This window comes from Suricata suricatta, chromosome 10 (genome assembly GCF_006229205.1).
Source record: "Suricata suricatta isolate VVHF042 chromosome 10, meerkat_22Aug2017_6uvM2_HiC, whole genome shotgun sequence".
Taxonomy (NCBI): Eukaryota; Metazoa; Chordata; class Mammalia; order Carnivora; family Herpestidae; genus Suricata; species Suricata suricatta.
Window position 1 is genome coordinate 132,436,983 of NC_043709.1, and position 27,269 is coordinate 132,464,251.

The 27,269-nt window shown below is 46.9% G+C and overlaps 1 protein-coding gene across 1 annotated transcript in view; it reads left to right on the top strand.

Moving 5' to 3' along the window:
* The window catches only part of IL2RA (interleukin 2 receptor subunit alpha), a 52,213-nt gene extending 26,239 nt beyond the window's left edge, over window positions 1–25,974 (top strand). The window contains exons 2-8 of the mRNA XM_029955098.1: window positions 10,992–11,183; window positions 13,527–13,637; window positions 15,725–15,940; window positions 17,539–17,619; window positions 17,941–18,012; window positions 19,568–19,634; window positions 24,173–25,974. Of these exons, the coding sequence (XP_029810958.1) occupies window positions 10,992–11,183; window positions 13,527–13,637; window positions 15,725–15,940; window positions 17,539–17,619; window positions 17,941–18,012; window positions 19,568–19,634; window positions 24,173–24,197 (764 nt within the window). The 3' untranslated portion in view covers window positions 24,198–25,974. The remainder of the gene's footprint in view (window positions 1–10,991; window positions 11,184–13,526; window positions 13,638–15,724; window positions 15,941–17,538; window positions 17,620–17,940; window positions 18,013–19,567; window positions 19,635–24,172) is intronic.
* Window positions 25,975–27,269: the final 1,295 nt, after the last annotated feature.

Here is a 27,269-nt window from a genome sequence, read left to right on the forward strand (position 1 = left end):
GGAACTCATTTTTGTTCTATTCCCCTTCCAAAAAAGATAAAAGATAAAAGATAAAAGAGCAGCTTCATATTGGGGGCGTGGAGTTGAGGGCGTGTGAACAAGCAAAAGGAAGGATGTCAGGATTCCAAACCCAGTCAGGAGCCCCTGGGTTCCTGTCCTCACCGTGCAATGGGCCCCCACAGGAAGAGAGGGAGACACAGAATCGGAAGCAGACTCCAGGTTCTGAGCTGTCAGCACAGAGCCCAACACAGGGCTCGAACCCACAGACCACAAGATGATGCCCCAAGGGGAAATCAGACGCTTAACCAACTGAGCCACCCAGCGTCCCATCTTTTATTTGGAACCCAAGCAGTAGAGGCTGCACCTAGGTCCTTCTGGGAATAATGGTGGGTAGTTGATGTACAGGGGTAAGTGTTTGAGAGAACAGAGGCCTGGACACAGAAAAGTTGGTCGAACTCCCAAATCTGTCACTGGGTGTCCTTGATTGTCATTCCTGTCCTCCATGACTCAAGAGCTATACCAACGCCTAATCTTTCCTTACCTAGCTGGGACATGGTTGCCATGGAGAAGCTGAGCCTCCAGCAATCTATTGGAAGGAAAACCAACACAGGTCAAAACCACAGTGAAAAGAGAAGATCCTAGGGTTCCTTATCCTCACGCACCCTTGGTGGGTGATACAGTCCAGAGAGAGAGGCGGCTCTCAGTCACATCACTCAGAAAGAAGCCAGCACCTTAGGGGTGTTGCACTTAAGCTGAGTAGGGAATTCCTGGAGGCAACGAGTGCACCAACATCCCAGGGGAAGACGCCCCACGATACTGTTTCAGGGACAGCGATGGAGGTAAAGTGTGAGAAGTGAGCCGACCGCGTGGGATCCTGCCTGTGCCTTTCACATGAGCGTGCCCAGCACCCCTGGCAGTGTCCCAAGAGCTCTGTTTACCTCCTCTCGGTGCCCACCGAAGCCCTTGGGATTTTCAGGATTAATAGTAGGTGTTGTCTGTCTCCTTTCTCCTCCACCCACATCAGAAGTACAAGAACTACCAGGCAAGGCCACACGAATGCCCCTCCGAGCCCACTACAGTGGGACCGCGCATCCTGGGAGCCCCATTTTCCAAGCTCGGAGCACTTACACCCATCCCCCAACACCATGTTAGTACTGTGAAATGTGTCCTCCACTCCCCAGAAAGCAGCCTCTCCGAAGAGAAAATGACATCTAAATTCAGAATTAGGGGCACCTGGGTGGCTTAGTCGGTTGAGTGTCCAGCTTCAGCTCAGGTCATGATCTCACAATTCGTGGGTTCGAGGCCGGCAGTGGGCTCTGTGCTGACAGCTAGCTCAGAGGGTGGAGCCTGCTTCAGATTCTGTGTCTCCCTCTCTCTCTGCCCCTCCCCTGCTCGTGCTGTCTCTCTCTCTCAAAACTCAATAAAAAACATAAACAATTAAAAAAAAAGAATATTCAGAATGTTTATGGTGTAAAACGGGGGAATGAATGAGGCTGTGAGGCTGTGTGGGAAGACATTTTGGAAGTGATAATATAATGGAAAAGTATTTAAAGGCATTTTGCTTGGAGTTCTCCTTCCTTGCTCCTGGGCAAAACTTCAGCGCAGATGAAGTGTTTTTGATTCTTTTTGTTTGTTAGATGTTCTACTGCATGTTTATTTTATTTTTATTCTTTTATGATAGCTAGGAAAGCTAAAAATGTCACAGATTCACTCCAGTTACCTTATAAAGAAGGAATCTTTCAGGGCTGCATTTCCTCACACTCTCCTGCCTCCCGCTTTCTTCAGATGATATTTGAAACAGGCTTGGCAAGAAATTCCAGGGGAAAGGATCCTAGCCAGGCTCTTTACTGGTTCTTGGCTATAGTCAGAGAAGTTTCAGTGTTTCTAAATTCCAGGAAAGACGCTTTTATGAAAACGAAGTCTGCAGGAGAAAGAAGTTGTGGAATTCCCCTTCTCCCCACAAGACACGTGTCCTCAGATATTTAGGCTAATTTGCGATGACTCTGGGAATTTCCATGGTCTTATTTAGAAAAGCATATCATCACACAATTAAACGGTTTTCAGGGACACCAAGTTGCTTCAAAGGCAATGTGTGTGCCTTAGAAGAGAAAATTTAAGTGTTTAGAAACATTCTTGGTTTGTGATTGAGTCATTAGATTCCAAATGCATCTGAGGTCAGTCCTGGATTATTTGTGCTTATGAGTAATTAACGAGAGTTGCTAAGTTTATTTCTGAACAGATTTTCTTGAGACAAAATTATAGTGAAATGCACAGTTCTTGAGTGTACAGTTTGATGAGTTTTTCAATACGTACCCCCGAATAATCAACACCCCCATCACCCGCCTTCTTCCTTCCAGCCAACCCAACGCGGCACAGGCAGCCATTATTCTGATTTCTTTCCATACATTAGTTCTGTCTTTTCTCGAACTTTGTACAAATGGAATCCAACAGTATGTACTATTTTGTGTTTGTCTTCTTTTGTTCAACATGGTGTTTTCGAGATTATTGAAAGCCTCTATAAATATTTTGTAGAAGTCTTGTAAACATACATTTTCACTCCTCTCGGATAAATATGGAGGAGTTGAATCATAGGGTAGGTAGGTATATAGGTAACTTCACTAACAACAACCACAAAACCATCAGCTTTCCAGGGAATGGTATCATGTTACACTCCCTCCAGCCAAGTGAGAGCGTTCCAGTGGCTCTACCTTCTCTCCAACGTCTGCTGCTGTCAGTCTTATCTATCGCCCATTCTAAGGGGATACTTGGAGGTAGTTTCCAATTTGCATTTTCCTGATGCCTGGTGATGTTGAGTATACTTATGGATAATTACCTGTCTTCTTTGGAAAATGACTATTCTAGTCTTTCCCCATCTTTTATTGGGTTGTTTGCCTGTTAGTATTGATTCGTAGTTCTTTATATAACGTGGACACAAGTCTTTTTGTGAGATGCATGCATTGCAAACATTTGTTCCCAGTCTATTGCTTATTTCTTTAAATTTTCTTAATGTCTTGGGGATGAGAAGAAGTTTTTAATTTATTTTTCTTTGATGGCTGGTGCGCTTGAGGTCCTCTCTAGGAAACCTTGGCCTGTCCCTAACTTGCAAAGCTATTTGCCTTCATTTCCTCTTAGAAGCTTAAGAGTTTTGATTTTTATATGTACACCTATTATGGATAAATAGACGTATGGATCTCTAATGTTTAGATGCACATTAAAATTAATTTTTATATGTAGAGTAAGGTTCTTTTTCCCCCATTATTTATCCATTTGTTTCAGAGCAATTGTTGAGAAGATTTTCCTGCCCTCATTGAACTACCATGGAATATCTGTAAAACAATCAGCTGAATGTCTGTGTGTGTCTATTTCTGGACTTTCTATTCTGTTCCATTACTCTACTTGTCTATCCTTTTTAAAAAATTTTCTTAATGTTTATTTATTGTTGAGAGAGAGAGAATAAGCAAGGAAGTGCAGAGAGAGAGGGAGACACAGAATCCCCAGCAGGCTCCAGCCTCTGAGCTGTCAGCGCAGAGCCTGACGCAGGGCTCCAACTCACAAGCATGAGATCATGACCTGAGCTAAGGTTGGATGCTTAGCCAGATGCTTAGTGGAATGAGCCACCAGAGCACCCACCTGCTTGTCTATCCTTTTACCAATATGCATTGTCTTGGTTACTGCAACTTATAGAAAGTCTTGGTATCAGATGATGTTAATTCTCCAAAGTTGTACATTATTTTTAAGATTGTCATAGAGATTCTAGGTCTGTTGGTTTCCAAAGAGGTTTTAGAATCAACTTGCCAAATTTCTACCAAAAAGCATGTTGGATTTTTTTTCAATTGTAATTGCATTGAATTTATCGATAAATATAAGGTAAAATGACATTGTTTTAAAAAAAAATAAATCTTCCAATCCTTAAATGTTGTACATTTCTCCATTTACATAGTTCTTTAACTTATGTTGGCAATGTTTCAGAGTTTCCAGGTCAAAAGTCTTGCAAGTTGTTGTAAATTTATTTATGAATATTTTATGGGTTTTGATATTATCATAAATGAAATTGTTTTTACATTTTTTAATTTTCTAATTGGTGGCTTTCGGCACAAAGAACTAACCACAAGTGATTTTTGTATATTGAAACTGCTAACTTTACTAAATTCTTGTAGTTACTTTGCAGATTTCTTAGTACTTTTATGTAAGCAATCAAGTCATCTGTGAACACCGGTTCTTATTTTGAAATCTACTTTCTGCTACTCACGCAGCTGCCGCAGCTTTATTATGCATAGTCTGCAGAATAGCTTTTTATCTATTTTAATTTCAACCTATCCTTGTCTTTGTGTTTCAAGTAGATGGCATGGAGTTGGGTCCTGCTGTTTTATCCAGTCTGCAAGTCTCCATCTTTTAATTGTATGTGTTTGGTGTATGTTTCATGTAATTACTTGTGTGGTTGGTTTAAGTCTACCCACTTGCTGCCTGTTTCTCTCCTGTGTTCCATTTGGCTTTGTATTCCTCCATTCTCCCTTTTCTCTCTTAATTTTGGGTAACAACATAAGTGCTTTAATACTTTACGTCTTTTATTGCCATTTTAGCTACTCTCTTTGTATTATTGTTTGGCAGTTTCTCTAAGCCTTCCAGTATGCGTCCATCTCCTTATGCTTAATATTGTATCATTCCACAATCTAAGAACTCTATGTTAGAAACATTCCACTTTTCTATCCCAAGCTTGATATTGTACTTATTACATAATTTATGTTTATATCTATAATAAAACTCCCTATACATGATTTTTTAAATTTTAAAGTTTTCTTTCAAAGATGTTAAAAGATGATCCTTTCACTTACCTAAATAAATATTTACCAGCACTCTTCATTATTTCCTGTAGATCTGTATTTCTAACTGTTATAATATCCACATAGCCTGGAGAACTTCCTTCAGCATTATCTTTTATAACACAGGTGTGCTGGTAACAAATTCTCTAAGCTGTCATTTACCTGAAAATATATTAATTTCATCCTCATTTCTGAAAGATATGTTTTCTAGGTAGAATTCCAGGCTGACAGGGTTTTGTGTTTTTTTTTTGTTTGTTTGTTTTTTGCTTTTTGCAACCTTGAATACGTCCTACCATTCTTTTCAGACTTGTGTTGTTTCTGCAGGAAAGTCCGCCATTACTACTGTTCCCTGTGTATAACGTGTCCTTTTTCTGTGGCTACTTTTAAGATTTTCTCATTATCTTTGGTTTCCAGCAGTGTGGCGATGATGTATCTAGGTTTGGTTCTCTTTATATTTATGCTGCTTGGAGTTAACTGCTTACATTTCTAACTACATCTTAGAAATGTAAGTTAATGTCATCAAATTTCAGACATATTTTGGCGATTATTTCTTCAAACCTTTTCAGCTCCATTCTTGTTCTCCTATTGCTTTTGGGACTTCAATTAAATATGATAGACTGAGGTGCCTGGGTGGCTCAGTCAGTTAAGCATCCTGACTTCAGCTCAGGTCATGATCTCACAGTTCATGAGTTCAAGCCCTGCATTGGGCTCTGTGCTGACATGAGGAGCCTACTTGGGATTCTCTGTCTCCCTCTCTCCCTGCCCCTCTCCTGCTCTCTCTCTCTCTCTCTCTCTCTCTCTCTCTCTCAAAAAAAAAAAAAATACGATAGACCATCTGATATTATCCCACAGGTCACTAAAGGTCTATTCAAATTTTTGTTTGAAAATTTTTTTCTCTGTGCTCATCAGTTTGGATAAATTCTATTGATTTGTCTTCAAGGTGTGGCTACGCTTATTTCAGATACTTTAATTTTTAGTTCTATAATTTTTACTTGGTTCTTTCAATAGTTTTGATTTATCTTCCGAGACATCCTATTGATTCACTCATTATCACCATGTTTCCTTAGAATTAGTAGTTGACAGTCTGCTCCTGACAGGGCCGGGGGGGTGAGTATTTTCAGCTAAGGCCAGGTAGTCTCTGTTGTAGCCACTCAAGTCTGTCATTATAGCACAAAGCAGCCACAGACAGAATGTCAATCAGTGGGTGTGGCTTTGTTCCCCTAAAACTTTCCTTATAAATAAATGGCAGTCAATTGACTGTTAATTCCCAAATCTGGGTCAGTTTAGAGTCTGTTTCTATTTACTCCTTTTTTTTTTAAGTTTTTTTTTTTAAAGTTTATTGATTTGAGAGAGAGCAGGGGAGACAGCAGAGGAGAAGCAGAGAAAGAGGGAGAGAATCCCAAGCAGGCTCCACGGTGTCATTGTAGAACCTGACATGAGGGTTGATCTCATGAACCATGAGATCATGACCTAAGCTGAAATCAAGAGTTGGACGCTTAACAAAATGAGCCACCCAGATGTTCCATCAAGTGACTCCTTTTGCTTTAAATGGGTCACATTTTCCTATCTCTTCGCATGCACAGAATTTTTTAAAACTTGCTGGATATTATGAATTATACATTTTAGAAGGTCTGGAGTATGTTGTCTTCCTTTAAGAGGCACTTAAATGGCTGGTGTACCCTCCTTTCTGTTGGCCTTGGCTTTAGTCTTTATAAGGGTGGGTCTATTTGGGGGAGTATCCAAAGTCCAGCCAGGCCAGTGACCTAGAACTCTTGATTTATTTTCCTCCTTAGGTCAGTGAGACCAGGGCTCTGCTTGGGTCCCACTTGGGTGCTATCTGGCAGGAAGGTGGCCATGAAGGTATTAGTGGCAAAGGAATTCAGGGCTCACTTCATGTCTCCCTCTTCTGGAACAATGTGGTTGCCCATCACTAAATGCCTGAAAATGCTTTTTTAAACATTTTGTCTAGTTTTAAAGTTGTTTTCAGCAGGAGGCTGTTTTGGTACCAAAATTTTGTCATGGCTGGAAGCAGAAGTCACAGCTTCCCCCTTACTTTGATTATTTACCTCCCTTAGTTTGATTATTTACCCCCCTTACTTTGATTATTTACCTAGCTCCGGGAATGTCCGTTGCTTATTCATTGTTCTTTCTGCATTGAATTTATCGTTTAAAATAGTTTTAGGTTCACAGCAAAATCAAACAAAAGGTACAGAGAGTCTTCAGATACACCTGACCTCGGTCATGCACAGCCTCCCACATTCTCATAGTATCAATACCCCCCACAGGCGGTATGTTTGTTTCAGTTGATGAGCTCACAATGACCCATTGTCATCGCTCAGAGTCCATAGTTTACATTAGGCTTCCCTCTTGGTGTTGTTTATTCTGTGGGTTTGGACAAAGGCATAAGGACACGTACCCAGCATTATAGCATCACACAGAGTATTTTCACTGCTGTGAGATTCCTTTTTGCCCTGCCTGTTCATCTCTCCCCTCTCCTAACTCCTCGCAACCTCGGATTGTTTTACTGTCTCCATGGTTTTATCTTTTCCAGAATGTCACTGGAATTATACATTAAAGAGCATTTTTATGTGGCTTCTTTCACTCAGTAATATGCATTTAAGTTTCCTCCATGTCTTTTCACGGCTTGAAAGCTCCCTTCTTTTTAGCATTGAATAATGTGTTATTGTCTGGAGGGACCATAGTTTATTTAACCATTCACCTATCAAAGGACAGCTAAGGAGAGCTTCCAAGTTTTGGCAATTATGAATAAAGCTGCTAAAAACATCTGTGTGCAGATTTTTGTGTAGACATAACTTTTCAACTTCTTTGGGGGAAATACCAAAAAAGTGTGATTGCTAGATGGTACAGTGAGAGTGTGTTTGGTTTTGTGAGAAGTTGAACAACTCTCTTCCAAAGTAGCTGTGCCTTTTACGTTCCCACCAGCAGCGTTTGAGGGCTCCCATTGCCTCTAATCCTCACCAGCCTTTGGTGCTCTGGATTTGGGGCGTTCCAAAGGTGGGTTGCGGTATCTCGTTGTTTTAGTTCGCATCTTGCTGATAACATATGACGTGGAGTGCCTTTTCACACCCGCATTTCCCAGCCGTGTATCTTCTTTGGTGAGGTAGCTGTTAAGGTCTTTTCCCATTAAAAAACAAAAAACAAAAAACAAAAAAAACAGTTTGTTCATTTTCTCATTGTTGAGATTAAAGACTTCTTTGTATATTTTAGATCACAGTCCTTTAGCAGATATAGATTTTGCAATTTTTTCCCCAGTCTCCAGCTTCTTTTCACTGCCTTGACAGAGTCTTTTGAAGGCATAAATTTTTTGCTTTAATGAAGTCCAGCTTTTCAATTCTTTCTTCCATGGGTGGTGCCTTTGGTGGTACATCTAAAAAGTCATCACCAAAGCCAAGGTCATCTGGACTTTCTTCTCTATTATCTTCTAAGAGTTTTATAGTTTCATGCTTTACATTTAGGTCTGTGATCCATTTTGAGTTAATTTTTGTGAAGGGGATAAGGCCGATGTCTAGATCCATTTCTTTGCATCTGGACGTCCTGTTGTTCCACCAGCATTTATTTTATTTTTTATTCATTTTTGAGAGAGAAAGAGAGACAGCATGAGCAGGGGAGGGCCAGAGAGAGAGGGAGACATAAAATCCGAAGACAGGTTCCAGGTGCTAAGCCATCAGCACAGAGCCTGATGCAGGGCTCAAACCCATGAACCATGAGGTTGTGACCTGAGCTGAAGTCAGACGCTTAAGTGACTGAGCCACCCCGGCGCCCCTCCACCAGCATTTATTGAGAAGACTAGCCTTGTTCCATGGTATTGCCTTTGCTCTTCTGTCAAAGATCAGGTATTCGTGTGGGTCTATTTCTGGACTCTCTATTCTGTTACAACGGTCTATTCATTTATTCTGTCACCAATACCACATTGTTTAGATTACTGTAGCTTGACAGTAAATCTTGACGTCAGGTACTTTCAGTCCTCCATTTTTGTTCTCCTTCAATATCGTGTCGGCTATTCTGGGTTTTTTTTTTTTTGTTTTTTTTGTTTTGTTTTGTTTTGTTTTTTGCCACTCCATATAAGCTTTAGAATCATTTTAGAATCAGAATTGATGTCCGCAAAATAAGTTGCCTGGGGCATGTTTTGGGGATTGCATCAAATCTAATATCATGTTGGGAAGAAGAGACATATTGACAATATTGAATTTTCCTACCCATGAACATGAAATATCTCTCCATTTATTGAGTTCTTTGATTATCTTCATCAGAGTTTCATAGTTTTCTTCATATTGATCCTGTAGCTATTTTATTATATTTATCCCAAAGAACTTTATTGTGGGGGTGCTAATATAAATGATATTGTGTTATTAATGTCAATTTCTATTTACTCCTTGTTGGTATGTAGCAAAGCAATTGATTTTTGTACATTAGCTTTGTATCCTGCAACCCTGCTAAAATTACTTCTTAGTACCGTAGGGGTTTTGTCTGTTCTTTAAGATTGTCTATGCAGACAGTCATGTCATCTGCGAAAACAAAACTTAATCCTTCCCAATCTATCTACCTTTTATTTGCTTTTCCTTTCTAATTGCATTAGCTAGGACTTCCAGTCCCATGCTGGAAAGTGGTGACGAGAGGGAACATCCTCGCCTTCTTCTGAGGATACAGGCTGTGGGGAAAGAACTTCAGCCCAGCCTCTATCTGAATTCTCCTGTCCTGGACAGAGAAAAAGGAAGGAAGAAAAACTGACATCTCTTCTACATCTATTACGTGTGGGGCACCCTGCAGGTTACCTTTTCGTTTCATGCAGTCTTTAAAACAAATCAGTAAAATGATGATGGTTATTATACCCAGTTTACGGAAAAGGTGGCCAAGCCTTAGATCAATGAAAGCAATGAAGCCATCTAGCTAGTAAGCTGGTGGAGCTAGGATCTAGAAGCCCGCTTTTCCCCGTTCCACCACGCCACCTTTCTTGCCTTATTGATCACCGGTATCTACTGAGTGCGTATGTTACGTGCTGGGCCTGCGAGCCATTCAAATTGCTTCCATTTAGTCCCTTCTTAGAGGAGGGGGAGCTGGCCATGTGCTCCCCACCTTCTGTTACTCAGGAGACCAGGGGTATCCGGAGTCTTGGATGAGGGTGGCCTTCATCGAGGCAAGATGCTGGGCAAAGTACAAGGGCACAGAGAAGCCTCACTCCAACTGCACGATTAGTAAGCAGTTGGTAGCGTCCTCCACCGGCAATGAGTGTGGCAATTGGCCAGATTTGGTGCCTGGACCGGTGGGCGGAGCGGCTGTTCTTTCTCGCCTTCTGTTTCCTGTGATCCTTCCTTTCCACTTTCTTAATCCAACCTGTGGCTTTTCCTCTGGAAATTGAATCTCTTGAAACAGAACATGTTGCAAGATATGCAATAGAGCCATCTTCCTGATTCGAGCAGCGCTTTTTGTCCCCGCTTAAGACCCAGGCATTTGGCCACTATTTCAAGTGTCCTTGGTGGAAGCCAGTGCCCATTTGTGAGGGGGCCGAGAAAGGGTCAAGTCTTTGTGGTATGAGAAGAATCTGCTAAACTCATTGATGGGCAGATAGATTTAAAAAAATACACATTTCCTACTTGCCAGACTTTGGGTCCAGCACTTTACATATATTTCTTGGAAGAAAGAGAGAAAGAAAGAGAGAGAGAAAGAAAGAAAGAAGGAAAGAAGGAAAGAAGGAAAGAAAGAGCGGGCATGGAATCACTAATTGCAGGAATTCTGACAACCCTTATCTCCTGAGAAGTACTTCTCACAGACACATGTTGGGCCTCCAAGAAATGTACACGGCTCCCTTTCCTCCCTTTCCCCTTACAATTTGTCCTCCCCTCTCTTTCCTGATTTGCCCAGCACGAGGCATATTCAGATTAAAACCCCATTCATTTCTATCCATTTAGCTTGAAACATACTGTAATTTGGAGAGGAACTCGGCTGAAGTTCCATCCTGTGCCGTCTCTGATGCCAACGTGTCTACGGGACAATGGCAACAGTCTCGGCTTGTTCCTAGGAAGCTGCGGGGCGCCCCTCAATCCTTTATTAAACAGCGTGCCGGGATGTGTGATGAGATCCTTACATGGCTGAAGTATGTGAGCACGTGACCCGAGGCTCCTGAGCTCCTAACACGCCCCTTTTTCTTTGCAGAATTTTGCGATGACAACCCTCCCGACCTCAAACACGCCACATTCAAGGCCCTCACATACAAGACGGGCACCATGTTGAACTGTGAGTGCAGGAGGGGCTTCCGCCGGATAAGCAACGGGTCCGCCCTCATGCTGTGCGCAGGAAACGCGAGCCACTCTTCCTGGGAGAACAAGTGCCAGTGCATAAGTACCTGTAAGTGCCCCCTGGCAGCCCCGGAGGGGCCCGAGCTCCCTGCAGACGAGCGGGCAGCCCCAACTATCCAGCCACTCACTGCAGTGGTTTCCGGAAAATAATTCACTGAACAAATATTCAAGCAGTGCCTCCCAGTTCCGAGGACTGATCGAGCACTCGGGCGCCCCGCACTCAAAGCGCTTAGATTTTGCGGGGAGAGAGGGAACAGACGTTATACTAATAATTACTGAACAATTCGAGAAGCAATCTAGTTGGCACCACTGTGAGTGCACTTAATGCCACTGAGCGGTACATTAAAAACGATGAATGTGGTAAGTCTTATGCTATCTGTAACATCACAATTCTTTAAACGTTTTTTAAAGCTCATTTCTTTATTTTGAGAGACAGAGCGTGCAGATGGGGGAGGGGCAGAGAGAGAGAGAAATTCTCAGGCAGGTTCCACACGTCAGTGCAGAGTCTGATGTGGGGTTTGAACTTAGGGACTATGAGATCATGCCCTGAGCTGAAGTCAGATGCTTAACTGATTGAGCTACCCAGGTGCCCCTTATTACAATCTAAAAAATTAATAAAAATATAAAAAGAAGAGTCAGACTGAGTCTATATAAAAAATAAGAGCGATACTAACAATTCCAGTGGGCCAAATCCGCTGCAAGGCTGCACCTACTCGTCTGCGTTTTGCTCCCCAGAGCTCACCCTCGTGGCCGCCCACCCCCGCAGCCACGTGGCAGCCTGAGCGCCCAGCCAGGCCCCGCGCGCCTCTGCCCCTCTCCCAGTCAGTGCCGGTCTCCGCAGCCCTAAGGAAGAGGCTCCAGGGAGAAGAGCAGAGCGTGGGGGAAGGGGGGGGGGGCGAGGCGGTTCCTCCCCTGACGACAGTTAAAAGGGAAAAGCCCAAGCCGCTGAATTTGAGAGTCTTATCTATCACCCACATTTTCACTGGCCGCCATGGTGTCTTCCGGGCATGTCTTCCAAGGCCAAATGTATGGTGAGGCAGAAAGGATCATCAGTCCGGGCCCTTCCCAGCCCAGCGTCAGGAACGGGCGTTCCAAAGCATGGGGAAAATCCCCCCCAGAGACCCCACTGCCCCCAAAGGCTGCTGCTGCCCCTTGTTCAGGCTCACAGGCGCCGTGCCGGGCTGGGGGAGCCCCCAGATCTGCACTAGGAGAGCAGAGAGGAGGAGGAGGTTGTTCTCTCCGAATTTCTTTATCTCTGGACTTCAGAACCTGGCGTGAGCACTCCGTGGCCCTCAATGCCGCCTGTGAGGGGAGCCAGCAGCGACCTGAGGGTCCTAAACCTCATCGTTGCTGGTGAGGGTGAGCTGAGGAGGCGGGGCCTCTGGCTCGGGATGGGAGCTGGTCACCTGCCAGAGGGGAACTTGGAGGGAATGACCCCCAAGGGGCCTTCTAAGCGGAAGTTGCTCTAATACTATAGTTTTGCTACTGAACATCTGTTCTCAATTGAATCCTGAAACCTCTCACGAGGCTGATTTCTTTACGAGGTCTTTTATCCACTCGGTGATAACAGAACGTGGTGAAAACTGGTGGGTCTGTTTGTCCTTTAAGTTATTAATTTATTTGGAGAGAGAGAGAGAGACAGAGAGAGACAGAGAGAGAGAATCCTGAACAGGCTCCACACCCAGAGTGGAGCTCGACTTGGGGCTCCATCTCATAACTCTGGTATCACGACCTGAACCGAAATCAAGAGTCGGACACTTAGCCAACAGAGCTGTCCAGGCACCCCCTAATCTGTTTATTTCTTACCCCTGGAGGTGGTGTCCGTGAACCACAGTGAGTTCTGTTTCAGCCACGCCACACATGGACTGCACAGCCCCGAGATGGCTGCTATGCTGTCTCCAGCACACCCTCTGCAGACCTTCAACTAGAATCCCAACCCCCTCCCCTCAGGCAGGGCCCCCAGTCAACTCCTTTGCCAAGGAGACAGGGTTGTAGGAGGCTTCTCTCCTCCTCGAGCTAAGATTGAATCCCTTTAACTTTTAAATGAGCTCCCTTAGGGAGACAAAGGAGTCAGCCCACAAGGTTGGCAGACGGATGGCAGAATGGACTCCCTTTAGGGAGACACACGAAAACCAGAGACTCTTCCAGTTCTTTCAGAAACATGTTGTAGAGCACTGTCATCATGCCTGGGGATACTGACGGGCCAACACCGAGAGCGCCCCAAGGGCAGGGCGGGTGTGCGGCTCCCCTTTGTAACCCCTGCACCCCAATGCTGCCTGGCATGTCGCAGGCAGTGAAAAGACATTCTTTTTGAGTAAATGAATACACGAAGAGTGTTTTCTATTTTAAGCATTTGTGAAGTGATTTGCTTCATTCTATCCATATCCTCTAGCCCCAAGGACCACAGATGGACACATTACTCCTAAGCCTGAAGAACAGAAGGGAAAAAAATCCATGGAGTTGCAGAGCCAAATGCAGCCCATGGACCAAGTTAACCTTCCAGGTAAGAAGTGAATCTGAGCGGCTCCTGGGAGCCAACTCTTCTCTTCCCGTGTGTCTCACAAAGGAGGGAAGCCTGCCCAGTAGCCTCTTCTTCAAGGGCATCGGGCAAACAAGAACTGCCGTGCAGCGGCCGCGTTTGCAGGCTGTAGAGCTGCTCGGTGTCTCAGCCCAGCGTGGGCGCTGGGCTTCCTCCTGGTGTGGAGGCTGGCTGAGTGGAGTTCAGCTCAATTCAGTTCAGTTCAGCTCAATGCAGTTCAACTGAACTCAATTCAAAAAACACATGTGGGGACTAACTGTGCCCAACGCTGCCAACAGAAGACACCAACATGAGTTGACAACCATCCCTGCCCTCAAGGAAATGCTCTGTGTTTTCCCCTTCAGTATAAGACAATGAACCCTACTGGTGAGTTCTGAACCTGCAGACACCGCCTAGATCACGGGCTGGGGGGTGGGGGGAGTGGGCACCGTGACTAACTAGCCAGTTGCTCCCGCAACTCTGAAATGAATCCTGTTGCACTCCCGTCATCGTGTCAGGAAGACATAGAGCCCGTTAGGAAAACCTGAGCTTGTGGAAGACCCACTGACCTCACAAGATCCTATTGTCCTGTGCTAATGGGATAACCTTACAAAAAAGTTTATCATCGTGTATACAATTTCATTTGAACCTCATACCTCAAAACCCGGTGAGTCTAGGAGCAGGACTATTAGTTTGATTGTTTGAAGAAATTGAGATATAAAGAGGTTAAAATTCCTGGCTAAACCCATACAATTTAGGAGTAAGACCTCAGGTCTCCTCATGAGGCTGGGGAATCATCTTTCAACTGATTCCTCATTTTTAATTAATTTGAATTTATTTGCAGCTTCCCTTATTAATAAAAGACAAATCCAGGGGTGTTGTTGCAATGCGATGTTTTTATGTTGTACGCCCAACATTGTACTGACTGGCATTTCAAAATGCATTTGTCCTTCTTCAAGAGATAAGCACTGCTTCTGGCCAGGGGCCCTTTCACACATCGTCTTAATGGGGGCGTTTTTGTGTGAAAGAAGCAAATGTAATTTAAACAGGTTTGGGCCGTTGTGGATTTTATTGGGTGTAAAAGAAATTTATTCTGGGACTAAAACACGAGTTTGGTCATGATTTGCAGGCTACTCCACTAGAGCAGATCCCTTGAGACAGGACCCCTCGGTTCCCTCCCTGGGACTTCCCTCTGGGGCACTTTAAAGGTCATCTTGGGTAACTGGATTGTGGAAGGTCTGGAAAGTCAGAGCATACATGTAGGGTCACATGTCTAGGGAGAGAGGACACATGTGTCTCCATATGTCCAGGCTTGGGGTGGGGTTGGGAATCCTGAGAATAAGTCAGAGCAGGACATGATCACTGGGGTTGAAAACCAGTCATGCTTGGGTGTTAGTTGGGCAGGTAGAAGTTTATAGAGTGTGGGACACTCTCAGAGGCCTCGGTAGGGCTCACACAGAGCGAGCGCTAGGCATGGCTTGACAAGAGATCAGGTTCCGTTTTCCTGAGATTCCCTCAGCCCTTCCTTCCTTGTGGCTTTGACTTTATCTTCAGTCCTTCAACCATGGTCCCAAGATGGCCACAGGCCACAACCCAAGGATGTGCGTCCTCACTTGGCAGTGAGATCCAGGGTGGGCTTCACATATCATTGGCCCAAATGGGATTGAGCCTACCTTTATCCCGCAGCCAAGACTGCCCTTCCCACTCTTATCCACTCATGGAACTCTCACCATCACCAGAAGTAAATACTCATTCCTCTGTGTTCCCACAGCAGGTGTCTGCTCCTCAACTATAATACTCAGTACATCCTGCCCTCATATGTCTCCCTCATTCAATCGATTGTCCACTCTTGCAGGAGTGACTGGGTCTGCGTGCCTTCCCGCACAGAGCCTGGCCAGGTTCCTGACACAGAGACATTCTCAATATGTATTGGTTGAATAAAAGAACGGATGAATGAGCGAATGAATGAACAATATAATAAGAACCAAGGTCTAGGGTCTAAGAAGAGGAACGTGGCTTCACTCACCATGCTGTCACCAACTTGCCTTGAGAATTTCCTTTCCCTCTTCCAGGTCACTGCAGCGAGCCTCCGCCCTGGGAATATGAACATCCAAGGAGAATTTACCATTTTGTGGTGGGGCAGACAGTTCGCTACCAGTGTGCACAGGGATTCAGAGCCCTACAGTGGGGTCCTGCCGTGAGCATCTGCAAAATGATCTGTGGGAAGACAAAGTGGACGTGGCCCCAGCTCAAGTGCATAAGTGAAAGGAAGGATAGCCGGTCTCCAGGTATGGTGGCACCTTCTGTGGGTCCACCACCCTGCTTTTTCCATCAGGCTGACCGGGGTGGAATTCCTGACCGACCAGCCACGTGACCTTGGGCAAAACACTTCACCTCCTTGGGCCTCTGTTTTTGCTCATTCTAGAAAATAGACGAGAGGTAAGTTTCCCTGTACGCTGAGCAAGGACAAATGGCAGAAGATGGAAGAGGAGGGAAAACCTCTCGAGTGTCCCAAAGGATGCCAGATGCTACCTCACTGGTGACAATGCTGCCCCTTGCTAGCTGATCCTGAAATCTGATGACTGCTTCTAAGCTACCAACACTCCCTCCTGTTCAGAAGGGCAGGTCCAGCCTGCCACCCATGCGTTTCTCGTTTACCAGTGTACGATGTAAACTCATTATTCCCACAGCGCTCTGCTGTTAGCAGGCCCCTTCTTCTGTAACCCCCACCTGCACTTTGATAAAAGTGCAAACGTGCAGGGAAGCAGCCTATTCAAGCACACGCGTGTGCACGCCCGCACGTGCACGCACACACACGCTCTTTCGCACACGAATACAACCCACCTATGCTGAGGTCTGCTATTTTCATTCTGAAAGTGTATTACTATTTTTACAACCAGAGCCACTTACATGGAACCAACCCTAAGTGTTACAGGCCTCTTCGCTCTCCACCTGCCTGGTGGTAACCTTCCCTGGGAGTTTCCCTGGGTGAAATCTGAAACCACCCCCATAAATGGAGCCTGGCAGGGAGAGACCAAAGAAAGAGGCAGGCCACTGTTGGCAGGTGGCAACTGTCACAGCAAAGGAAACCTACACAGGAGGCTTGTCCTGGGCAGCGGCCAGTTGAATAGATCGCCGCACTCGCTCGCCAGATGTTAAGAGTTTCCGAAAAGGCCTTCCCTGGGCTCAGTCACGTGTGCTGTGCCGGTGGCCTCAGCACCATGTCACCTTCTCAAGGCTGTGCCCTTGGAGTGGCCTCTGGGAGCAGGAAAGGCAAGCAGAACCCACATCCCATGCACAGCGGAGAGGGTGAGGGGCATCCGGGTGCCCGGGTCCAGCCCGCGGGTCAGTTGGCAGTCACCTCTCTTTGATGATATCCCTGAACACTGCCACTTCCCATACCCTGTGTTTCCCTCTTGGACTCTTTGGGGACGCTGTGCTTTCTTCCCGAAGCACGCCTCCACAGTGAGCCACATGCTAGCCAGGACGACAAGGCGGGACAGGGCCCCGGGGAACTGGAGCCACCCACCGGGAACGGGGACCCTGTCACAGAGAAAAGTTGTCCTTTTGTGCGTGTCTACTTCATGCGGTGTTTCAGGGGAGCGTGTATTATGATGACTGGTTTCCGAGCCACAGAAGGAAACCGGGGCTCACGAGGAAGCTTGGGGACAAGGAGCTGCCAGAGCCTCGCTCGGCCAGGATCCGGGCCAGACTCCCTGTCGCCGCCGGGACCGCTCACCCCCTTGCCCGTGACCCTGACATCGCGGTGCTGTGGCCCCAGACGATGGGCCTCGAACTGAGATTCGCACCTGGCTCTGGGCGCCCGGGGGGCCGGGCGTACGTGAGACCCCCGCCCTCCCCCTCCATCACCCCCTCTCTCCTCCAGATGACGAAGAGTCTCAAGCCCCCACTGAAGCTCCTCCTGGCAGCGACACCTTCTGTCCCTCAATACCGACAAGTACTACAGGTACGTCTAGAAGGGCTGCAGGCGCAAAAGCTGGGCCCTGAAACCGTCACGCCAGCGAGGGGGACGGGTTCGCCCCAAGCGGCCCCTGCAGCCGAGGGCTCGGGATCGCGCACCCGCCTCCCGCCCCTCAAACGTGTCAGACCAAGCGTCAGGATGAGGCAGAACAGGAGGCTGGTGGCTCGGGGCAGGAGGAGGACATGCTGGCCTTCCGCAGCCCTGTCAGCCTCCGGCTCCCGCTCGTTGAGAACTCAGGACCCTCTCCAGCCTGTGGGTCCGATCATCCGCAAAAATCGAGCATTTCCTCGTCTCTCTTCTGCACAGATTTCCAGAAACATACGGAAGTAGCTAGAACCGCGGAGTCCTTCGTGTTCACGACCGAGTATCAGATAGCAGGTGGGTAGGGGTCCCTTCTGCTACTGACGAAACGTCCCCCAAACAGAGACCGAGCGATATGTTGCCTGGTTGGTCTGGCGGGTGGGTGGGTTGGGTGGTTAGTGTAAAATAACCCCCTCCTTACACTGTGTAGGAGTTATAGGAGTAAAAGACTCATTTGCATATTAACAACATCAACGCACAGTAATCAGTTAGAGTAAGCTGGTTGGAAGTCCCAAACCAGCCCCGAGAAGTTAACGGATCCTAAATGACAAAATCCACTGTGGCCTGTGGGTGCGACGGGGAGGTGAGGGAGGTGAGGGGAAGAGATGCAGTATAAGCACGGAAAGACACACACACACACACACACACACAGCTCCCATAAACAGTACAATTGTTTCCTGGTACGAGAGAAAAACAGGCTTTGAGGGAGGAAAAAACACCCAAGCTCATAGACACAGAGAGCAGAGTGGTGGCTGCAGGGACTGGGATGAGGGTAGGGGTGAGGCAGACGGAGAGACGTTGGTCAAGAGGCACAAACTACCCGTTAGAAGATGAGTAAGTTCTGGCGATCTAGCGTCCAGCATGGTGATTACTGTCAGCAATACCGTGTTGTACACTCGAAGTTTGCTACGAGGGTAAATCGGAAGTGTTCTCACCACAAAAAAGAAATGGTCATTATGAGGCATGGAGGGGGTGAAGTTACCGCGACTGTGGTAATAATTTTGTAATATGGACTCACATCAGATCCATACTTTGTACACCTCAGATGTAACAAGGTTACATGCCCATTATATACCAATAGAGCTTGGAGGAGAGAAAGAAAACTAGACTGTCAGGCACACCTAAGACAGATGGTTAGATGCAGAGGCAGGTAGGTAGGTAGGTAGTAGGTAGATAGGTGGGCGGGTGGATAGATAGATAGGCAGGTAGATAGATAAGGTGGATGAATGAATGGATAGAGAGATGGATGGATGGATGGATAGATAGATAAGCAAGCAAGTAGATAGGTAGGTAGATGGGTGGATAGACAGACAGACAAATAGATAAGCAAGCAGGTAGGTAGGTAGGTAGGTAGGTAAGTGGGTGGGTGGATGGATGGATGGATGGATGGATGGATGGATGGATAGCAGGTGGGTTGGTAGACAGGTAGGTAGACAGGTAGGTAGGTGAGTAGGTAGATAGGAGATAAATAGACAGACAGCCCCAGTACCCTAGGAAAGCAGCATTTGGGAAATATGAACACTTTCGAGAGATGCTCATGTGTTTACCATTTATCCTTGTATTTCGACATTTCTCTTGCCCATGGCAGCCCTCACTCATGGCCTCCTTCACTGAGGCCTCTGAACCTTTCTGAAGAGAGTGCCTGTCCATTCACTCCCCCTCAAGAGCCAGGCCCCTGCGGCAAGGCGCCAAGCCCTTTCCCAGCTCCCCACCCCTCCCGCCCGGGGCCCTGAGCCCCCAGGATTCGCTTCCTGCGGGAGCTGCATTCTGACGGGGGGGGCTCTCCTCTTGGGGGACCCTTGCTCACGGGGCCTCGCCCGGCGCCCCGGCTGAACCCCTTCTCTGTTGGCAGTGGCCGGCTGCGTCCTCCTGCTGGTCAGCGTCGTCCTTCTGAGCCTGCTCACCTGGCAGCGGAGACGGTGAGTGCACACGCGGTCACGAGGCCCCTGTCCCAGCTGGAGGGTGACGCCCATGCTCCCCCCCCTGCCCCCCCTGTCCTCCCACCAGCCAGCAGCAGTTGGGGAGGGGGCAGCAGGGAGAGAACTGGCCGGCACACGCCCACACAGAGCCGATCAACAAGAAGGAAAGGGCAGGAAATGGCATGGTTGAGCGCCACTGTGTGCCGGGCTTCCTGCTTCTCTCATGACCGGGCCCATGACCCACCGTCTCAGAACCTTTGAGATAACTACAGGCCAACCGATCTGGGAACACGAGCCGGGTTGCAGGGCAGAGGCCAAAACCACAACGTGAATCTAGAGCCTGAGACCTTCCGGCCCGTCCCTGGGCCAGGAGACCGGTGGGCACATGCACCTGCGCTCTCCGCGCCCCTACACCGTGGCAGACACTCCCGCCAGAGCCCTCCACCCGCCGCCACCCATGTGCGCCTTAGTTTTCTACGGTGGCTGCAGGTTAGAACAACCAGGAGAGGTTGTTTTTGGATGCCAGTGCTTGGTCTCCGCCAGAACCTCTAAGAGGGGGGCCCCAATATTAGTTCTTTCCTTTTTCTTTTTTAGTTGAGGTAAAATTCATCATCGTAACCATTTTAAAGTGCACAATTCAGCGGGTTGTAGCAATGCTGCGTCTATACCACCACCATCTCACTACACATTAGAACATTCCCGGCACTGCGAGGAGAAAGCCGGTACCCCACAGTGCCCCCATCTCCCCTGTGTCCTGGAGACCACAGACCTACTTTCCGGCCCGAGATACTGGCTCTGCTTTAAAGCCCCTCAGACGCAATGAATACATGTGTGTCCGGTTTCTTTTAATGTTTACTTATTTTGAGAGAGAGAGGGGGAGAGAGTGCAAGCTGGGGAGGGGCCAAGGGAGAGGGAGAGGGAGAATCCCACACAGGTTCCACACTGTCAGTGCAGAGTCTGACGTAGGGCTCGATCCCACAAGCCTGGGGCCATGACCCCTGCCGAAACAAAGACAGGGACACTTCGCACCCTTGCGTCCAGTTTCGTCAACTCTGTGCTGGGCCAGGGGTCTCGACCTTGGGTGGACCTGTGATTCAGAATCTCCTGGAGGGCTTGTTAAAACTCGGAGTAGCAGCCCCCCGCCCCCAAGTTTCTGATTCAGCAGGTCCGAGACGGGGCCTGAAAACTGACATTTCTAAACAATCCCAGGTAATACTGATGCTGTGCTTTCAGGCCCCCTGCTTAAGAACCGCTGCACTAGACAGACAGCATCGAGGGTCAAGAGAGTGAATTCATTCCACACGCTAAAGGGCCCGGCTCTCCCTCACCTTAGACAGTGGAGTGTAGACCGACTCTGTTACTCTCCTGACTCCCCAGGGCATCCCTAAGGCGCCACCCCCAAAGTGTGCAGTCTAACCAGCCGTGATATAACTTCCCGGGCAGCACCCTAGAAGACACAGATTCACCCCCAAACCCCGAGCTGTCAGACCTTACAGTTAGCCCAGGCGGAGGAAGACCGTCAGGTTTCTTTTGCTGTCTTATTGGTCGCCAGGCCCACCGGACACTCCTGATAATCCTCGTGTGAATTAAAAAGTGCAAATCACTGCGATGCAGAAGGCAAGCCCCCGAGGGTTACTATACGGGGAGCTGCTCTCGTGCCTGACCGTCCAGCAACTCCCCTATGGCCTTAGTGGATTCCTGAGGCGTTATTTTAGGATGACGTGGGGTGAAGCGTGTCAAGTAGCCAGTACGTTGTAGGAACTCAACACGCGGGAGACCCTCCCCTCCCTTTGCAGGCGAGACTTCATACCTAGCAAGGAATTTTCATTTACGAGCTTGGGGATTAGAAGCCTTCAGACACAAAGGGATGACGCCATTTGGGAATGGTAAAGGTTTGGAATTTACGTTGTAAAATGACAAACAGCTGAATCTATGAATTCCCATAAGCTCTCCCAGAATTAGTCTTCCAGGAGACTCAAACTCATTCCTCAAACTGAGCCTTCTACCAGAGAGCTGGGGGGAAAAAACAAAAACAAACAAAATCCTTCCTAGACTCTAATTTCATCCGATGGTGCCCTCTTGTGGCCACATGCAATCCTACATTTGACTAATTTTATTTTTTTGGACAAATTACTAGGAGCCAGTGATAAGCAAGATCTGGCTTACGCTGGCTCCAGAGGGCCAGAAGCTACACTTTCAGGAATTCTGTGAACTATCTTTAAACGTAGCCAGTACCAAAAAGTAAGTACATAAACGTAACTGAGTAATTTATATTAAAAACAATAACTACTCAAAATTAACCACTAATTATTTTACTAGTTTATTTGTTCTCCGAGTCACTTACGCCTATCGTGCCTGTATCGGGGAATCATGCACCATGATGGTGTGTTGCCACAACTCTCTTCCCAGCTCTGAGTTTGGTTTCGTCACCCTGGCAGCTCGAAGCTGGGCGTGCTGGGAACATTTGCACCAATGAAATCGGCCACTTTTTCAGAGAGCTCGGTGTTAGTCATTCACCAGCACACCATTGCCAGCTCCTGGCCCCACGGGAGCTGTGAACAAGGTAGGGAGAGATCAGATGTTCCTCTGGACCGAGTACGGGCTGGGGAAAGGCCAGGACCGTACTGGCCTATACAGCAGCCATGAGCCATATGTGGACACTTACGTTTAGACTTAACTAAATGAAAAACAATTAAAAATTCAGTTCATCAGTTACACTAGCCACATGTCAAGTGTTTAATAGTGTTTCACAGGGCTACTTTATTGGATAACACAGATGCGAAACATTTCCATCATCAGATGGAAATATAGTGCAGCGCTGGCGAGAAACTAGAAGTTTTCAATTATGAAAATCACTCAGCACAGTTCGTTACTATTATTCTCCCTTTTCTGCACCTACTGTCCTCCATAGAGTTCAAAACAGTTATAGAATATCTCTTACGTAGATGTTGGTCAAAGGGCACAGGCTTGCAATGAGAAGGTGGGCTCGGATGCACAGCACGGAGATTACAGTCACGCATCCTGTATTATATGCATCAAAGTCGCTGAGAGGCTAGATCTTAAAGGTTCTCAGAGCAGAAAAGAAACGCTAACTATGGGACACGAGGGAGGCGTTTGCTAACGCTACGGTGGTAATCATGTGGACACATGTAAATACGATATATTAAAAATCTACAAGCATGTTGTGCACCGTAAACTTACACAGTGGGACATGTCAATCCTGTCTCGATTAAAAAAACTATTATGAGAATATTCCTAGGAGCCCAAGGGTGAATACAAACAGCCCCCACTCTAAGGAGCTTACAGGCTAGTGGAGGAGAAAAGGAGAAAAAATACAGATTTCAAATACAATTTCTTAAAGCCCAAGATTCAGATGTTATAGGAACAAAGAGAAAGGACACTTAACCGTACATGGGGCTCCTAGCAAGGCGTTTTGAGTCAAGGGTGCCTACGGCCAGACTAAGAAAGGCAGGAGACGTCTGCCAGGCGGGGGGAGTGGGGGACAGGTGAGGTGACGTGAAGGGGCGTGACAGCATCTGGGGGAAGTCGAGCAGTTCTGAACACCAGGATGTGCAGAGCGTGGGCAGCGGTGACCGTGCGCTGCACAGGTGGACAATGATCACATCATGGAAGACCAGGTCAGACCGAGGGGCTCGGACCCTATCCTGGGGCCACCAGAGAGACGCAGCAGCTTTACCTATGGGACAAATGAGAGCACTGGTCCTAGGAACAGTCTGCCTACAACAGACGTTAGATTTGAGGGGCCAAGTAATCATGGTGGCAGCTTGATTATGGCATGGTGGGATAATCCACACGAGAGACCATGTGAACGTGAGCTAGGTCAGGAGGACAGGAATCAAAAAATACTTGGGGCACCTGGGGGGCTCAGTAGGTTGAGCGTCCAACTTCAACTCAGGTCATGATCTCACAGTTTGTGGGTTTGAGCCCCGCGTCAGGCTCTGTGCTGACAGCTCAGAGCCTGGAGCCTGCTTCTGATTCTGTGTGTCCCCCCCTTTCTGCCCCCACCCCCGCTCACGCTCTGTCTCTCTGTCTCTCAAAAATAAATAGGTGTTAAATAAATACATAAATAAAACAAACAAAAAAAGAAATATGTAAGGAGGTCCAATTAGCAGGACTTGCCAGCTGGTTGGAAATGAGGGTTAAGGAAGTTGGATGGGCCGGGAATGAGCCCAGATTTTCGAGTGTGACAGGGGGACCTCTAGGCACTACACACCAGTATGAAATGCAAAGGGCAGGACACCCGTGGGGGTCAGCAGCAAAGCGGAGTCCGTCCCGGGGTGCATTCCCTGACACCTGCTCAGCCTCCACACCTGTACCTGGAAGGAAGTGGGGCAGCCGGTCTGGGCTCCCAGAGGCATGGAGAGGCCTTGGGTCGGATGTCAGGATCTGGGGGTGGAATTTTAAGTTAGCAGGTCAATGGGGGCTTATGTTGAATGCTCCTACATGGCAATTTAGGGTGGGGGTCACATTTTTCTTAGTGCAGCATTACACCTCTGACTGTGGGTATATCATTACAGGAGGAAGAGTAGAAGAACAATCTAGAAAAGCGGGAGTGGGAAGAAGCCAAGAACAGCTCACAGACATCGTGGAGCACAAGCAAAATCAAAGAAGTCGAAACTCACCCAAGTCGCGGCTCCCGTGAGAGCCCTTGGGTTTGGAAAGCTCGGAAGTCATGTGCCAGAGCACCAGGCACCTGCACCTCATTACAAAGCCAGCTCGATCGTGTCAATGAGGGAACGCAACCTGCTTCCGAGCAGCAACTCCAAGGTCATGGAGGAACAGGGAGGGACAACCAGAACTCAAGGTCTTATTTTCATGTCTACATGTTCATTAAAGCTGCAACAGCAAGGGACTCTCTCCACACCACAGACGGGATAAAGAAAAGTGGCTTCATGTTCGTTTCATCCTAACCTCCCAGTTTAGAAATCCCAAGAAAAACCCGAGCATGGAATGTAAATAGACACACACAAAATAGACACGCGCGCACACACACACACTCTCCCCACCCTATGTAATTGGACTCTTCAGTGATCGATGCAGATGCAGATCCCATTCCCAGTTTCTGGTTGATTCATCCATTCTCCTGGCCACATCCCATAATGCACCCCGTCCGAGAACTCTGAACTGGTAACTCCGAATCTCTTTATCCTGGGCTCCTTTCTCTAAACCAGCCTCCTTCCACTGAGCCTTCAGTTGTGAATTTCTAAACGGAAGCCAGGGCAGAGTGGTCTTTAGGTAACACCGACACAGGGCAGCCAAGCCCTTGGGATCACAGAGCTTCAGTACTTAAGAGGATTTTACTGGAGGTGAGCTGAGGAAAGACGGGCAAACTAACTCGCAGGTGATGAGCTGTATCCATGAAAAAACCCTACCTGTGTATCCCTAATACGCCCCGTTAAGAGTTAGTTTCTGTGGGCTTGCTATAAGTGATTCTCTGAATTTGGTCTGCTGAGTGTGAGGTTTAGAGACAGACGCATAATGTGTGAATGTCTACATTTCCAAATCAGCATCATAAAAATGCGGACGAGGGATTAAAACAGTTGATGTTTATGGACAGAAGGAAAGAAGCAGTGGGCAGGGAGCAGGTGGCAGATACGCTGACAGAATGTAACGTGGGAACAGCTCAAACCGTTAGCAGATCGGAATCCCCTGGGGCCCTGTTGGACCACAGAATGCCCAGTGCCCACCTCGGGGGCTCCGAGCCAGCAGGTCTGGGGTTCCAGGGGATGCTGCTCAGGTCTGGGGACCCCATTGGAGAACCACTGGGTTCTCCGTCTCCATGCCCACCCGCTCTCAAAAATCACGTGATTAAGGAGATTCGTGAAAAGTTAAAAACAGCCAGTTTTCATTTCTGAAAGGCCAAAATAGTGTTATTTAAAAATACGGGCAGGCAGTAGGTCCGTACCCAGACTAAAGACCCATTTTCCGCCCTTTCTATGACTAGTCAAGTACAATCCAGCGTCCACATCCGCTCCCCATGTTCTCTGGGGAAACTCGTGGGAATTTTCATGGGAAAGCTCATTTCTCTGAGTTGAGGGAAATCTCAGACCAGAAAACAAACAAACAAAAAAATTAGTGTTATTTATCTTCAGTAAAATTGAATTATCATTACTAATTTTGGGGAGGGAGATCTAGGAGATCAAATTTTTTTATAATTATTAAGATGTTATTTACCTTTATCATGCTCATCCTCTTATAAGTGTATGGTGGAGTTTTCCAGAAACTACATGATATTTGATGATGCCATTGCTCTGTTGTTAATATATAATGAACTTATTACTATTGTTTATGAGAGAACTAATAAATAACATTTTTTAAATTTCTTGGTTTTAGTGTCTAAATATGGTATCACTAGCTATAACGACACAGATTAACACAGATTAAAGCTTCTTGGGATCCTCAATAGTTTTTTAATAATGTACAGAGGTCCTGACAAGTAAGTTAATAAACACGTCATCATCAGGCATTCCAGAAATGCAAATCAAAACCACACTGCAGGGCGCTTGGGTGGCTCAGTTGGTTAAGCAGCCGGCTTTGGCTCAGGTCATGATCTCATAGTTCGTGGGTTCGTGCCCCATATTGGGCTCTGTGCTGACAGCTCAGAGCCTGGAGCCTGTTTTGGATTCTGTCTCCCTCTCTCTCTGACCCTCCCCTGCTCGCACTGTCTCTCTCTGTCTCTCAAAAATAAATAAAAGACATTAAAAAAAAAAACACCCTGGGATCCCACATCATACCCATTAAGATGACTTTAAGCAAAAAGAAAAATAACAAATGTCGACAAGGATGTGGAGAAATAGGAATCCTTATACTTGGCTGGCAGAAACGTAAAGTGGTGCGGCCACTATGGGAAACAGATTGGTAGCTCCTCAAAACTTTTAACATACTGTGACCACACTGACCCAGCAATTCCACTCGCTGGCGGATGCCCACAAGAGGTGAAAACCTATGTCCACACAAATTTGTATGTGATTATTTATAACAGCATGATAGCCAAATAGCCAAGAGGTGGAAACACCCCAAGTGCCCATGAATAATCATGGGTAAGCAAACTTGGTCTATCCATATACTGCAATGTTCCTCAGCCATAAAAAGCAATGAAGTATTGATACGGGGTTCAGTGTGAGCTTCAGAGACATTATGGTAAGGGGCGCCTGGATGGCTGAGTCAGTTGAGCATCTGACTCTTGATTTCGGCTCAGGTCACGATCTCATGGTTCATGGGATTGAGTCCTACATTGGGCTTTGTGGTGACACTGCGGAGCCTGCTTGGGATTCTCTCTCTCTCTCTCCCTCTCGCTCAGCCCCCCCGCCCCCCGCCCACTCATGCTGTCTCTCTGTCTCTCAAAATAAATAAAATAAACTTTAACAACAACAAAAAGAAACATTATGCTAAGTGAAGGTGGCCTGACACAAAAGGTCACATGTTGTTTGACTGCTTTTACATAATATATGCAGACACAGTAGGAAGACCCAGGAGATAGAAGAAAGTAAGTTTGTGGCGAACTGCGGCTGGGGAGAGAGATTATCTAATATGTTACTCAACAATCTGTGAATACACTAACAGCCACTCAAGTGCACACTTTTTATGGTTATGTGAATTTCATTCACCTCAATT